The sequence below is a fragment of the Excalfactoria chinensis genome, chromosome 4, assembly GCF_039878825.1.
Source record: "Excalfactoria chinensis isolate bCotChi1 chromosome 4, bCotChi1.hap2, whole genome shotgun sequence".
Taxonomy (NCBI): domain Eukaryota; kingdom Metazoa; phylum Chordata; class Aves; order Galliformes; family Phasianidae; genus Excalfactoria; species Excalfactoria chinensis.
In genome coordinates, this window is record NC_092828.1 from 33,038,012 (window position 1) to 33,053,961 (window position 15,950).

A 15,950-nucleotide genomic window follows, 5' to 3' on the forward strand; every position below is an offset into this window, starting at 1 on the left:
AATGGCCTAATGATTTGTCTGCCCAAGTTCTGCAGTTTAGAGTCATGTGTGGAATTAAAATATAGTTTTGTGGGTTAAAAAATGACCAGTGATTGATCTTTGGGGGGAAAAAAAAAGGGCAAAAATTTGATTTCTATTTTGTGATGGCCATTTAAGAGGAAAGCAAAAGTGATGGCATTTCATGACCTCCGTGCGTACAGTGTGGGTTGTAGTGTTATTCAAGCAGTGACCCACCTGCTGGATACATTGCAGCTTGTGCTAGGAGAGTACCACATACCAGAATAATTGAATGCCAAGTACGGGAAGTCTCTTGGAAAATGAAAACACTGAATTTCTGTTATGTATATTATTTGAGAGGAGAGAGTAAATACTGACCTTCTAAAGACAAAGATACATGGAATTTCTTTCTTCTTTCTGTGCTTCAAGTTCACATCTCTTCAACCCTATGTCGTATGTCCAGACATGTTTGTTATTTCAGTCAGCATGTGTTCTTCACATAATGAGATGTACCAGCTCACAATGGAATAATTTAAAAGGGGTGTAGGCAAACTGCTGCAACAGATATCAGAGCAGCAAGGATCATTGCTAATAGATAATGGTACAAAAGCAGACTCATTTGGTACAGCAGTGTCTCTTTCTTAATGTTGATTAATGTCAGTGTGTCCTCATTGTATTAGGTACTAACTCTACTACAACAACTCTCTTCAGTTTCCCTCATCTTTGAGTAAAGCATAAGCACAAATAATAGAATGTGAGGTATTAAATGTACAGTAAGTTTTTAAATATATATACTGTTTTAACTAGTGCAGAAAGAGGGAAGAGAGCTACCTGGAAAAACTGCAGAGCCTATTGCTTAATTTGCCTACAGAGAAGTGCACAGATAGCAAATGGTACATGTTTACAAAACTTATGACAGAGTCTAATCGGATAGATATTTTAGTCTATTTTACAGGTAATTATAGCTAAGAACAAAAGGAGAAAAATATGTTTTTTTGTTTATTTTTTTTTAAACAATTTAGTTCTTACTTTACTTTCAACTAGACTTTCTTGTGGAATCTGGGTGTTTCTTGTCTTGCATTATTCTTCTTTTTCCCCTCTGGGTCTTTTTTTCCCTCCAAGCCATCACAATTCTAACTTTCTTTCGCTATTCAATTAAATAGAGCAACATCAAAGTCACTGTGCAAATAAAGAGTGGGAGCACTCCACCTTGATTAAAATGTAGAGTACAAAAGGCCAGAAATAGGAAAGATATACCAAATAAATTCCCTTTTTAGAATACATATGAAACATATTCTTGCCTCAGTAATGCTAATGACAGTTGTGTATAAACCTCTCTGGCAGTGAGATGCAAATATATTTAAAGGCTTTTTATTTGTGTACTCTGAAGGTGCAAGGAAGAAACAGATAAGCTAGTTATACACAATTCCTTTACATTGACCAGATTGACTTTGTGTTGAACACCCTTTAATTCTGTTTGTGGGTTTGATCTTCCATCTGTTGTACCTCATTGCAAAGCTTCCATGGAATTTAGTGATGCAGCAACTGCCTCTGAGATAGCGAGTGCCAAAGCACACCTAACCCCACCATGTGTTTCTGAAAAAATCTCTGCAACCAGTAGATAATGAAGGGAGAAAAATCTTCCCAGATCTCAGTTCCTCACTGATGTGGAGCTTTGTGCACTGCTAACTCCAAAAGGTGCTCTGTGCTTATAAAATTGAGGATGAGAGAGGATCTGCTTCTTGGAAGTACTATTGTGGAGCATGAAAGGGCTGTGTTTGCATATCCAAAATGATGTTCAAATATGGAGCTACTTTTAATTTAAGTGTGTTAGCAGAAGTAAAAATAGAATGGCGTAGCATTCCCATAAATTCCAGCAAGACAAACAGTGTGTTTGCATGTGAAGGAGTGTCACTGATGTGTAAGAAAGGCTGTGTTACTGCATTTTCACTACCTTTTTGACCTGTAAGTAATTGATCTATCACAAACATACTCAGAATCGTGCTTTTACTGGTTCTTCAGAAAGAACCCTAGAGTATACCATGTACTTCATCTGAGACAATCAGCTTGTCTCAAAGGGAAAGGCTTTCTTTGTGATTAAAACTATTAGCATTTAACACTTATAAATGTAACATTGTACATTGTATCTTTTGAACGAGTATTGGTGGCTTTTCTGAGTGTATGCTTAAACAATATCAGATTCTAATGAGATGAAAACTTAGGTTGTGAATTTCCTTTTGTTCTGTTGTACAGCACTCGTATTCATTCTGAAACGCTTTTCTTGCTACGTGTTTCCAGTCTTTTTCTGTATAAAAGTCTAATTGCAGCAGAATTACCTAGAATGCATTCTCCTGTCTCATTGATGCATCTTTTGTTATCACTGTTGTGATCATTACTAAACATGTTAAAAGAAGTCTTTTGGTACAGGATAGTGTTCTGCAGTGGAAAAAATATTTTGGAGCTCTCAAAGTTATTTTAGGAAAGCATCGTTAGCTCTTTGTTCTCTATTTCAGAAATGAAAGATTTCATTCTCTTGGTTTCTCCTTCTCTTTTTCCTTTCTGTTTTACAATCATCTTTTTCCTGCAGTCTGTTTGAAAAAATAAAATGAATTCTGGAGTAAATTTTCTGGCATGGATGTATCTTATTTCATCCCTGCATCAAAAGCAATCTAAAGGACAAATGTTGATTAATGAAGCAACCTTGGCCCGGCATACATTACACTGTGAAGCAATGCAATCTCAAAGCTGTGCAGAGGAGAAGGAGAGGAGGAGGCAATGCATGATAACGTTACCCTCTTTGAGAAGAAATTTTAACACAAAATGGGCTTCTCTGAAACTGTAACCTTAGTGTGTCCTTCAGATAAAAATAGGGAGGAGTTAGGAGTCAAAGCAGGCTGCACAGAGTGCCAGGATGAACGCTGGGAGAATGTGCTCATTCACTGTCTCTTGTTTTGATTTAAGGATGGACTCACACCGCTCCACTGTGCTGCAAGAAGTGGACATGACCAAGTTGTGGAGCTGCTTCTGGAACGAGGTGCCCCACTGCTTGCAAGGACCAAGGTGCGTGCCTTATTAAAAGAGTATGTTAATGACTCGATGTAACTTTCCAAGGAATGTTTAATGTTACTGAAAGGATGAGGAAGAAGACAAGGACATTTTTGTTTGGTCAAAGGAAAGGTATTAGTGGGGAGAATGATCCAAAAATTAATTTTTCTTACCAAAATAGGGATTATCCTTTCCAAATATGTGAAACACTATATACCTCATTACTGAATTCAGACTAAACTCAAAATAGAGTGCAGTTCAAATCACTTAACTTTTGTGGCTTTTTACAGCCATAGAACACGAAGATGTAAAAGCTGTGTCAGTCACTGCTGAGAGAACATTTGTGGTAGATATTTTCTGATTCTTGACATAAACTACCTAGGACCTGTAATTTTCATGGACTATTTAATACTTCGGAAATTATTTTAGTATGTTTTTACTAATATCTGAAAAGAATGCATCTAAGATGAATACATTTCCTGTCTCTTTGGTCAAACTATGTAGCAAAAGGCACTTGTAGCTTAATAGCAAACCCCATTGTGCGGCACTTCACTTTGGAGTGCCTGACAAATGTCGCTGGTATCATTAGTTGCAGAACAGTCCAGTGGAGTATTGCAATGATGTGCTTGAGGTCCCCTGGAAGATCAAGATTAACAGGCAATTGAAATACCATTTTCAGGCCATGCATGCTTTACTGGGCCTTGTTTCCTCAAACATGGCTCTGAACAAGGGCAGTTAATGTCCTCTGAGCCACCATTATCCATAATAGAGACTGAAGATTTTCTCTTGGTAATCTTGGAAGATTTTATTTCTGGGTTGCATGCATATCAAATACATCAAGTAAGGATGTGCTCAAGCTGTGTATCCCTTGATAGCACCAGGTAGTACAGATCAGATCATCTCTTTATAAAGGCACAGTGAGATGGCAACTGTAGTTAAAAAAGAAATTCCTTAGAGCTTCACTGATCCTGTTGGTGGGAGAATGTGGTTAGGTAAATCCTATCTGTTAATGAGCTCGCATCACTAAATAGTAGAAGGCCACCATAGAACAGACCCTACCACATATATTGTGTGTGCTTCAGGAAGGATTCCCAGATGTTAGCTTTCAAAGGCACATTTTGTCAACCAGGAGAAAATATCAGGGTTGCAGTGGCAGCATCTCAACAGAGGTCTGAGCAGAGCAGAACTGTTTCTTTAAATATCCCTGTATTTGCTGGAACGGGCTGGGTGGCTTTGGCCTTCCAAACTGTAGCTCAGATGCAGCTCCTTTTCTGTGGTGAGGGTACTTTGCAAAGTCATGGCAGCATTCTTTGATTATGTGCCACTGTCTGAGTGAGAGATGCTAGAAGTTATCATTCTGTTTTCTTTTGCCACAGAATGGGCTCTCCCCACTTCACATGGCAGCCCAAGGGGACCATGTGGAATGTGTCAAACATCTCCTGCAGCACAAAGCTCCTGTGGATGATGTCACGCTGGACTACCTGACTGCCCTCCATGTGGCTGCACACTGTGGCCACTATCGTGTCACCAAGCTTCTCCTGGACAAGAGAGCCAATCCCAATGCTCGTGCCCTGGTAAATCTGTCACACCTGTGTCACGTAACAAACCTACCAAGGGGACATGAGCAGCTACTTACTAGGAAAGCAGAGTGAAAGCTGTCAACAGACTCCAGCAAACCTGAATAGTTTCAGTCACAACAGTGATTGTCACAACCTACTGATTGCCAGTGTTATATCTTGCATCATTAGGCCTGTGACAAATGGCTGCAGTTTTAGGTCTAGTAGCTCTCCAGAGTACCAAAAACCATTTTCAGGTGATAGTAACTTTCACATCGGTATTTTGTTGAATTAAGAATTTATTTCTTCATATTATGCCACATGATACACAGATCACTTTTAAAACCTTTCAGTTGAATCATTAAGCTAATGGGCATGGAGAGAATATATTAAAAAGCTATAATTTCTATATTTATAAAAGGTCTATATTTATCAAATCATAACAAACTATGATGTCCCTTATATTAGGTGCCATGTTTCTTTAAAAAACAGTTCTTCTGATGCTTACATGAAAACAGGTACGATTCCTTTCACTCACTGTGCAAACCAGTATCTTCTGGGAGAAAAATATCAATTTGTGAAGACAAATGTGAAAAAAAGCTTCCAAGAGTCTAAACTATCCAAACTTGAACAAGACCTTCTCTAATGGGAAGTGCCCCTGTGAACTGTTAGCTGAAAGAATCTGAAATACCAATACACTGCATATGGTGAGGGAAAGAATGAGACTGTGAGCACTTGATACCTATGCCTGACAAGAACCCTACCATTGCTTGCTGTATTCGGTGCTTCCACAGTCTTTTTGCTGCAGTCCCCTCTGATATCTTCCTCAGCTTCTTACCTTCAACATGATGATGTATTGTTCTTTCTGTGATAGCTCTAGCAATCCCAAGGAATTTACACTTCCCTGCCTCCTTGCACATCACTCGTGGTCTCTGTATATATCTCATAACCCCTCTTATTATTACGTTTTTCTTCTTTGGTATTTCCCAATATCATTTTCATTTTGCTCATCTTCTTCAGTGCTGTTTTCATCCCGACTTCTAGTTTTTCTTGCCAGTCTCCTGATTATCTTTAGCTGTACTTTTCTCAGCTGCCCACACAGACACATTGTATGCTGGCCTCCGTATCTTTCTTCTTCTCTTCCATGACAAGAATGTACCTTCTGTTCCTCCCTTCCTGAGAAATATCTGTCCTGGAAGGAAAGGAGCACACCCTCAGGCTACTGCCTCTCTGCTCTCCTACCTTCAGAGTGGTTTTCTCTCTCTCATTTCCCCCCCACAGTAGGGACTTGTCACCACTGGCTTGTTTACAGTATTCACTACATTCAGGATGCTCATCATTTTTGTTAGTAATGTTTTTTTCTGCCTTTTCCTGTCTCTCATTCAAACTGTTTCTCACTTAAATAGCAAAGTTAAATGAACTCAGGAAGTAAAATTAAGTGGAAAAAATGAAAACCTCTGAAGCAGTAAAACTTCTAATGAAATATTTTGAAGGATGTAATGCAGGAGCTAAAATATGTGATGGTTTTGATTACTTCTTAAGAAACTGGGGAAAGCTATTTGTAATATTTAGCAAAGAGTGCAGTGTTGGAATAAGTTTTATAAATTACTCCTGTTTTTTGACTATATTCAACAAATCATTACTACTTGCAAAATGTTGTGGGGATACAGGCACCTCATGAATTTTTGTACTCTTTAAAATTCCTTCAAAACAACTAGTAATTAACATTTCCCTTAACAGAAGCTGTCATGTGTCTCTTTCTACAAGCTAAGTTATTTACTTCTAGTTGAGTGTTTTGCAATACTGATCCTTTTTATTAGAAAATAGAGCAAGTAGTTGACATTTAAAAAAAAAAGTTACCTGTGCTTTTCACTAAAATGTTCATGTGCAGTGAATAATGTGTTTGCTTAACTTTAGGCACACACTTACCCTCTGTTAGCAATACATAAGAACAGCCTGAAGACAAAGCATGCGTTACGTATACAATGTGAAGACATGCTTTGTTGAAAAAGCCCCTGTCTTACTGAATAAACATTTTGAAACAAATATCTACTGATGGTAAGCAAAAAACTACTGTCTCACATTTTAAAGGGCTAGGCTGCAACTCTGGTTTAAGATGTTCCTTTCTCCACTCCCCTTATTCTCCTGTTCCTACTCCATCCCATTTAATTTTAACCCAATTACCAGGGGCTGATACTTTACTTACAGGAATAAAGGAAGAGGGGCCACAAATCTAGCGAGACTAAAAAATTGGTATTGTGAAACCAAAACTGAGATTGTGATATTAATATAAGATAACCTTGCAGAATGTGCACACACTAAAAAATGAATACAGTATACTGCAGACTGATTTGTGAATACAAATATACATAGATACTTAGTTTATAAGCTTACAAGATAAAGAAGATGAAATCTGGTAGAAATACTCTGTTCTGTTCTTAGAAAGCTATAGAATGTGCTTTATACATCTCAAAGACCCTAACTGATTTCAAAGGTATTCTTACATATACACGTGTGCAGTCTTTCGAACTACATACATACATGCACATGGGCATACCTTTATGAGTCAGAATGGGCATGTCTGTATTTGGTTTTGAGAGGTGTAAGTTCAGTTTCTCTCTACTGCTAGAGAAGAAAGCAGCAGCACTGCTTTGTTCTCCTTGAGGCTCCTGGGAGATTTCTGTAATTCATAACCTCTTGTGCTTAAAGGACGATTGCTTCTAGTACTCTAACACTTCTGCTCCCAGTGTGCCAGCATGGAGCTATTTCGGAAGCGTAGCTGCATGTTTTTAACTAACATGACTGTCTTTTGCACAGAATGGTTTTACTCCACTGCACATTGCCTGCAAGAAAAATCGCATCAAAGTCATGGAACTCCTGGTGAAATATGGGGCTTCAATCCAGGCTATAACGGAGGTAGAAAAATGTTTCATACTCTGAAGAAACATTCCTACTCTTTTTCCTTTTTTGCTTCTTTTTTTCTCTTTCCTGTCATGCCTCACCTTCGCTTATGTTTATTTAAATGAAGAAGCCCCTCCCCTACGCTCGTGCAGCGGAGTAAAACTGCTCTTGCTTTGTTTCGCAGTCGGGCCTCACACCAATACATGTGGCTGCATTTATGGGCCACTTGAACATAGTCCTCCTTCTGCTGCAGAACGGAGCCTCTCCCGATGTCACTAACATTGTGAGTATGGCTTTGACTAGAGTCATCTGTGTGATGCTCACTACAAAGGGGTCCATGCGGTGCGAACAAAGGTCACATTTTAATGATACTTTGTTACTTCATTTTATGTTAGGACAAATTATGGTAGCACCTTTCCCAAACAGTGAAGAGGGGAGAATAGCTATTGTATAGACATTGTAAGCCATTTTTGGTTCTGTGTACTGTTCTGCAATGCCTGAGTAGGTAGAAATCCCTTAAAACAGTCAAAGCTTGCCAAATACATTGCAAGCTGATTATAAACCAAGTCAATTCAGAATGATGAAATTTATGTCCAAGCGGCTCTAATTTCTGCTTGCATAGCCTTGCTGGCCATAATGAAATTATGTCATCCGTATTAATGAAAGGGTATTAAATGCTTAAATCTTCTTAAACAAGAAGTTAAAATATTAAATTTGAGATGTTCCTTTTATACAGGAAATTCCAGGGGATAGTGCCATGCAAAAGAACGTATTTAAACTTAGAAAATGTGACCTTTGGGAGGTAACTAAATGCAGAACCTGACTTACAGTAGAAATCAGTGTTTGTATACCAATAGCCTAGTTACCAAGAGTAATAACTGTAAAAAGAACGTGATGATTTCCTGAGTTGTATTTCGTAGATATCTTACTGTTTGAATTTGTCATTATAAACAAATATTTAACTTCTGACTATCTGCTCGATAAATTTTATAACCAGTAAAGTTATAAATAAGTATTCCCAAAAAGAAAATAACAAGAAAAAGTTATTAATTCAGGTACGCTTTTCCTGTCAGAAAAATCTTACATGGAGCCTAGTGACAGCATTCTGTACACCAAGCTGTTGGTCTGAATCATGAGGACAGATTCTTAATAAAACCTTTTACTTTCTATTTTCTTGTAAAAGCAATCCATACATATAACCTTTATTGATGAGATGGAAGCCAACAAGAAATTGTTGTGGGAACAATTTAAAATACTGTGCTGGTGTTACTGGACATCTTTGTGCAAAGTTTGACACTTTACAGTTTGTGCTACATAGGTGTCTTGGCTTTTTACTTGGTAAGCTGAAGTCCCCTGCTGGTTTACTGACTGTTTCCAAAAGCTGAATTGTGTTACTAACTCAGGTATGAAAGGGTGTTTATAGAAACTCGAACGTTAGATTGTGAGAAATGTAAAAATTATTCTCATTGTAAACAGTTCATTCTTCAGGTCATAATGTTTATGTAGATTCTGCATTACGGTTTGTAACAGAGGCTGTGGGATTTTGTTTGCTGCCTACTTACTAATCACAGCCAGTGATCCAACTGTGATCCAACAGTGACTTAACTTTAAACTGATCATTGGTAAATCAACTCCATGTCCAGGGGGTTTGCTTTAAGTTCATGACGGGAGGCAGACTCGGGTTACTTCTTTTTGCTGTGTCTATGCAGAAGGTTGAGAAGTCTTGGTCTCTGACAAAAAAGATCTTGACAAGAGTGTTCATTTTGGTACTTACAGTTTAACTTGACAGTCACAGTAATAACATATAGTCCAGCTCTATAGTAAGGAGAAAAAAACCCTTAACAGATAGAAATGATCAGTCCTGTTGTGTTGTCATAATTAACAGATATATTCTGAGCTCTTGATTGCAGAACTGTCCCAGTACCTAATATACCAGATACTGATGAGCTGCACAGGGACTATTTTAGTCCACTTTATGACAGTGAGCTCAGAAAATGTTGAACTATGCAAAATTCAGCTAGAAATACCATCAAGGAATAGTCACTTTCACTGTTTCTTTGCAAACCTATGCAAAAAGTAAATGCTTTGAATATATCACCTGTACTATGTTATCATGATCTGAAACTCAGCGTCACTCCAGTTAGCCTTCCAGAACTGCATATGCTCCTTCAAATTCTGTCGGCTGTAGAAAGCTTGAAACAAGATTCATTTCATAGCCTACAGACAGATCCGTGCTGCTGAGCACAGATTTTACGCATTTCATATGCTGGCTCAGTTGTGCGCAGCTGCTGCAAGGCATTTTAAAGCTGCCAGCCCCACACAGTGTGCAAGAAGAGACCATCTGGAGAAAAATCCCCTTCCATTTTGAGGCTTGTGTGCCTCACAGTCCCTTGAAAGAGACAGGTTCACTGTACGATTGTACAGTTGTTTGGTGTACATCAGTGCAAGCTGATGCATCTGTACATAGAAAGCTGAGGAATGTATGTGACCAGGCAAGTGTATAAAGTAGAATACTGTATAAATAATGTTTGTCCAGAAATTTGCAAACCATAGACTACCCAGGTTTGGCACATGTATGCATGCACTCTTCTTAGCTCCCTGTCTCAGCTGGTGGAAATGCAGAGCTCTACTTCTTCGTGGAGGTTTAAGATATTGAAACTTTTTTACTTTTCTTCAGCGTGGAGAAACTGCACTGCACATGGCAGCACGTGCCGGGCAGGTGGAAGTAGTTCGTTGTCTCCTGAGAAATGGGGCCCTAGTTGATGCCAGAGCCAGGGTAGGTGTTCTGCTCATAACTGTTTTTTTTACTTTTTTTTTTTTTAAAACTAAAAAATATAGCTGAAGAATATATAAACTGTGGATTCAACGCTAAACAAATCTTAAACTGTTCCAAAAGTAGCAATGTATTTCTGTGTAGATGTTTGGAATAGAATGTGTGCGGTGGGTTGACCCTGGCTGGTAGCTCAGTCTTCACACAATTGCTTGTTTTTTCCTTGAGGGATTGGGGCAGAAAATCAAAAGGTAAAAAGTGAATGAAACTCTTGGGTTAAGGTAAAGACAGTTTAATAAGTGAAGGAGAAAGGAAAAAAACAACAACAACAACACAACAGTTTAAACACAGAACAAAACAAGCCCTCCCCCCCTACAAGTGACGCAAAGGCAATCACTCACCACCTCTCACAAGCAGATTGGTGCTCAGTCTGTCTCCAAGCAACAGCTCTTTTGGAAAAGCTCACCCTCTAGTTTTATTGCTAGGTATGACATTACAGGGAATGGATTATCTTCTTGGTCCATTCAGACCAGCTGTCCTGGCTGTGTCACCTTCCAGCTAAGAAGGACTTGATGCTGTGTAAGCACTGTTCAGCAATACCTAAACACGTTTGGGTCACAAATCTAAAACACAGCACCATAGGAGTTGCTAGAAGAAAATTACCTCCAATCCCAGGCAGTCTCAGTACAATATGCCTGATTCAGACCAGCAACAGCTGTTCCATCTAAGTGAGAAGGTGCACAGCAATATCCTAAATCCAAACATCAGGCATTCTGATAGCAGTTAGTTGTAGGTTATGAAAACAAACCATTTGCAGAGCAAGGTAGCCGGTGTATAACAAATTAAGAAATCAAAAGAGAGAAAGTGATGGGAGAGCTCTGTGTCATCTTACTGAGACAAGAAAAAATATGTTTTTCTTTATACTACTCTTTCTTTTATAAGCTGAATCTCATCCAAAAAAATTAACCTGCAAGTCCTCTATTACAGCCTTTTTTATGCTGTCACTTCTTAGTATTTTTCCAAGACAAATGCATAGAAATGTTTGTTAGTATAAAACATGATATTGGGTTCCGGATAGTTCTACCTGCTCTAATTGTCTACTCGATTTGAGTTGTAGGAAGAACAGACTCCACTGCACATTGCCTCTCGCTTGGGCAAAACAGAAATCGTTCAGCTTCTGCTACAGCACATGGCTCACCCTGATGCTGCAACAACTAATGGATACACTCCACTGCACATCTCTGCCAGAGAGGGACAAGTTGATGTTGCATCGGTTCTCCTAGAGGCAGGTGCCTCACACTCCATGTCCACCAAAGTAAGAAAAAATGCTCTGTGACTGTACTCTAGCAGTACAAGCAGTGTATGCTTGAGCATGCCTGTTGCATGAGGGATGTATTTTCACACTGAGAAACTGAGCTATTTTGTACCTTGTTTTGTTCGTATTTAGTCAGCAACAATCCAGTAGATTGAAGTAATGTATCAGACATTGGTTGAGTTTTGACATTTTTTGCTGTCATCTGAAGTAAAGAGTTTGGATCATACTGGAGCCAAATTCAAGTCATGATAAATACATGGCTACTTGTCTGTTTATTTTTTAATACCTTGTTTATTCAAACAGTAAAATAATTCTGTCTATATTAGATGAAAGGATTGTTCCTAAATGTTTATTTATACAATTCAGTTTCTGTCCAGTCTCATCTAATTGTGAATTTACTTTCAGCATGTCTGTTAACAAGATATCATATGACCCAACGGGACGTTTTTCTAAACTTTCTTTTCTTTTTCTAAAGAAATAATCTGTGAAATATTATTGTTTTGTTAGACAAAAATGGCTGCCAATACATTCCTGACAGAGTGCTAAACATATAAGAAAATAGATACAGTGACTAGAATTATGTGCCAAGGTATCTTTTTCAAGTGCATCACATGTGATTAAGTAGTACCTCTGATTTTACAGCGGGACCTTAAAGTGTATTTTTCGAAGAATTTGATGTTTTCTGGGGTTTAGAGGTCTAAACCAGCAATTCTGAAATTATGATCCATGGATTACTGGGCATGCTTGCTGTTGTACTTTTATCCATCTGTTAAATCACATAACAATGGCTAAAAATACACTAAATGCTTTCTCAGATTTCCATACTGCTTTGTGACATTTGCTTTTAGTACTGTAGTAACATTCTACAATTGTGAACAGAGGGAGGTGTAGCCCTTCTGATAATCATTCTACAAACCTTTGATTCATGAGCTGGAAATTTGAGATTCCTTAACATAAACTCCTGTTGAGGTGGGATTACTGGATCAGGTGGATAATGATAAGCATTACACATCTCTTACGTGTCAGGCAAATAGGTCATTGTAGCTACGTGGAATTACTGTTAAGACAGTACAGTGTAGTCTGCCACCTACTGTTTTCCTTATCAACTTGATTTTTAAAATTGAAACAGTATGTGAACTGCACATTAGTTTTTCATAGACCTTGTCTGTGCACCACTGATATGCCTTACTAAAACAAATAGAAAAGTACTCTTTCAAAAATGCGAGATTTTTGTCATGCCACCATGTGTTTCCAAAAGCACATTGAGTCAGGTAGTGATAATTTTAGGTGAAACTCAGAGGCTCCAGCAGAGACTGTTGTTAAAAAAAAAAAAAAAAAAAAAGACCAAGCTGAAATTCTTCAACAAACTCTAAAGAATGAACACACAGTTTGGAGCTTTTCTCACTGAATTTAATTGGCGTTTCATTGTTACTGGCACCAAATGACACAGGAAATATTTCTACAATGTTATCATAAAGCTAAAAAATAATAATAAAAAAAGTATGGAGTTGGTTTGGAATAGAAATCTGAACAAGTGCCTTCCTTGCCCACATAGTGTTACGTTGTCAGTAGGATCTGTATCAAATAAACTATATGCCACTCTGCCACCATGTACATGGGAAAGGATAATGAAAGGGGAAAACCAATTTTGTATTTCATGGTTCTCAAAATGCTTTTAAGAGACAATGCTATTTCTCCACTAGGCTATAGATTCTGGCAGCTTGAATATAGGTCCAAGAATAACCAACTTGTTTAATAACATAGCTCTTGAAAGGGAGGTGTCAGCATGCTTTTTAACACAAACATTTGCTTTTGCCTCCTGAAATTTTTCAGAAGGGATTCACACCTTTGCATGTGGCAGCCAAATATGGAAGCCTGGAAGTGGCAAAGCTCCTCCTGCAGCGTCGTGCCTCCCCTGATTCAGCTGGCAAGGTACTAAGCAGAAAGAAACAAAAAATATTGGCCTTTTGGGTTCTTGGTGAAATGTGCATACAAAGGAAGCCTGTGGCCACTCTCATATGGTGGTGTTAGCTTTATTAAGATCACGCCCTCTCAAGGCTTTCAGTTATGTCTGTTAGCATTGGAAGCTGTGGTGCTGAGCACTGGGTTTAGGTTCCCTTCCAGAGGGTTATGCAATGGTTAGCTCAGAGGACAAAGACATTTCTGTGGCTCAAGAAATACTTATTTCACAGGAATGTCCCAGCTGTAGAAATCATAATTCAAACACCCGGGGGTAAGACCATTTTTTTTGCTCTGTGCTGTGGGAACCTGTTCTCACAGGGTTGGGAGAAATGGAAACCATGCCGGTGGCTGCATCAAGCAGGGCTGCCCAAGCTCACCCTCAGCTGCTCTTCTCCGCATTAAACAGCTGCTGCCCGTGACTTCTGGTCACTAACATTAACTGCTGCCCCGCGCTCGGGGTCCCGCTGGTACGTCCCGCACTAACGCCCCTAACCACCCTTACAGAATGGCCTCACGCCCCTGCACGTGGCGGCCCATTACGACAACCAGAAGGTGGCGCTGCTGCTGCTGGAGAAGGGCGCATCGCCCCACGCGACCGCCAAGGTGAGCTTCACCCCAAACCACGCGCTACGGCCGCACCACCCTCCTCATGCAATCATAGCATCGCTGAGGTTGGAAGGGACTGCTGGGATTTTCCAGTCCAACCATCTGTTCATCACTACCATTCCCACTAAACCATGTCCCTCAGTGCCACTTTTACCCTTTCCTCAAGCACCTCCAGGGTGGTGACTCCACAGCTCCCTGGGCAGCCTGTTCCAATACCTCACCACGCTTTCTGAGAAGAAATTCTTCCTAATATCCAAGCTGAACCTTGCCTGGCATAATCTGGGACCATTCCTTCTCATCCCATGGCTGTTACATGGGAAAACCCCAGTCTCACCACGACCTCCCTTCAGGCAGTTGTAGAGAGCCATGAGGTTTTCCCTGAGCCTCCTCTTCTCCAGACTAAACAATCCCAGCTCCCTCATCTACTCCCTGTTTACAGCCTGTGCTCCAGATCCCTCACCAGCTTAGTTGCCCTTCTCTGGACACATTCCAGGGCCTTAATGTCTTTCTTGTAGTGAAGGGACTCAAAACTGAGCACAGCACTCGAGGTGCAGCCTTACCAGTGCTGAGTACAGAGGGGTGATCACCTCCTGCTGGATGTGCTATTTCTGATACAAGCCAGCCTTCTAGGCCACCTGTGCATTTGCCAATTCATGTTCAGCCTAGTGTTGACCAACATCCTTAGATCCTTTACTCCCACACAGCCTTCCAGCCACTATGCCCCAAGCCTGTACTGTTACACTGATTTGTTGAGACCAAAGTGCCAGACCTGACACTTGGTCTTGTTGAACTTCATTCCAGTGGCCTCTGGCCAGTGATCAGTCAGTCTGCCCAGGTCCCTCTGTAGGGCCTTCCTGCCCTCAGGCAGATCAACACATTTTCTCAACTTGTTGTCATCTGAAAATTTACTGAGAGTGCATTCAGTCCTCTCATCCAGATAATCAGTAAAGTTATTAAACAGGACTGGCCCTAATACTGACCCCTGAGGAGCACCACTAGTGACTGGTCATCAGCTGGATTGACCTCTATTCACTGCCATTCTCTGGGCCTAGGCATCCAACCAGGTTTTTACTTAAAGTACATGTGTCTAAGCCTCCCTTCCTTCTTTCCTCTCTTCTTCCTACCCTTCCTTCCTACTGCTTTTTTCTGCCTTTCACAGAGAGCAGGAGGCAGCACCACATCTAATACACTCATGAGAGGGTAGCCTGGCTGCAGGTTCCTGTGGAACTGTAGCCAGTGCTAGTTCCATGTGGGAAGTTTCAATTCAATGTGAATTTAAACAAAAACAAACAAAACAAGAACAGCAACAACAAAACCCAAACAAACAAACAAGGTGTGGATGACCGAGTGTTGGAACAGGTTGTCCCCAAGGGCAGGGGATCCTTGGAAGTGGTAAAAATGCAACTAGGCCAGACCCTGAACAATCTCATATGAATAGCTACCCACCTGCACAAATTATTGTTCTTTCAGACCTTCCCTGAAAAAAAAACCTACATATGTGTATGCATGCATATATGTGCCTCTCTGCTCATTTTGTGTTTGTGAGCTTTAGTCATAGTTGGAACTTAATTCAATGTTCTGTAATATTAGAAACAATGTGTATATTATGACCACATACCTGCAGAATTCATTCTGGGATTGGAAATAGTGTTATGATTTCACTGTGTTAGGCAAAGGCTTACAAAAGGGAAGAATAATGAGAATTGGTGCTGTCTTCAGCATGTTTTGTCTTGTAAGGGACTGCTGTTTTACATGCTGCTGGAAAATGGGACCCATCCTTGAAGTGATTACATGAGAA

At 39.8% G+C, this 15,950-nt stretch overlaps 1 protein-coding gene across 40 annotated transcripts in view; it reads left to right on the forward strand.

The window, feature by feature from the left end:
* Positions 1 to 15,950, forward strand: part of ANK2 (ankyrin 2) — a 328,177-nt gene that overhangs the window by 228,579 nt on the left and 83,648 nt on the right. For 29 of the 40 annotated variants that reach the window (XM_072335041.1, XM_072335035.1, XM_072335029.1 and 26 more), the window contains 8 exons: positions 2,959 to 3,057; positions 4,419 to 4,616; positions 7,416 to 7,514; positions 7,684 to 7,782; positions 10,177 to 10,275; positions 11,387 to 11,584; positions 13,418 to 13,516; positions 14,051 to 14,149. In XM_072335041.1, coding sequence (XP_072191142.1) covers positions 2,959 to 3,057; positions 4,419 to 4,616; positions 7,416 to 7,514; positions 7,684 to 7,782; positions 10,177 to 10,275; positions 11,387 to 11,584; positions 13,418 to 13,516; positions 14,051 to 14,149 — 990 coding nt within the window. The remainder of the gene's footprint in view (positions 1 to 2,958; positions 3,058 to 4,418; positions 4,617 to 7,415; positions 7,515 to 7,683; positions 7,783 to 10,176; positions 10,276 to 11,386; positions 11,585 to 13,417; positions 13,517 to 14,050; positions 14,150 to 15,950) is intronic. The other 11 variants (XM_072335033.1, XM_072335065.1, XM_072335056.1 and 8 more) reach the window with 3 other exon arrangements.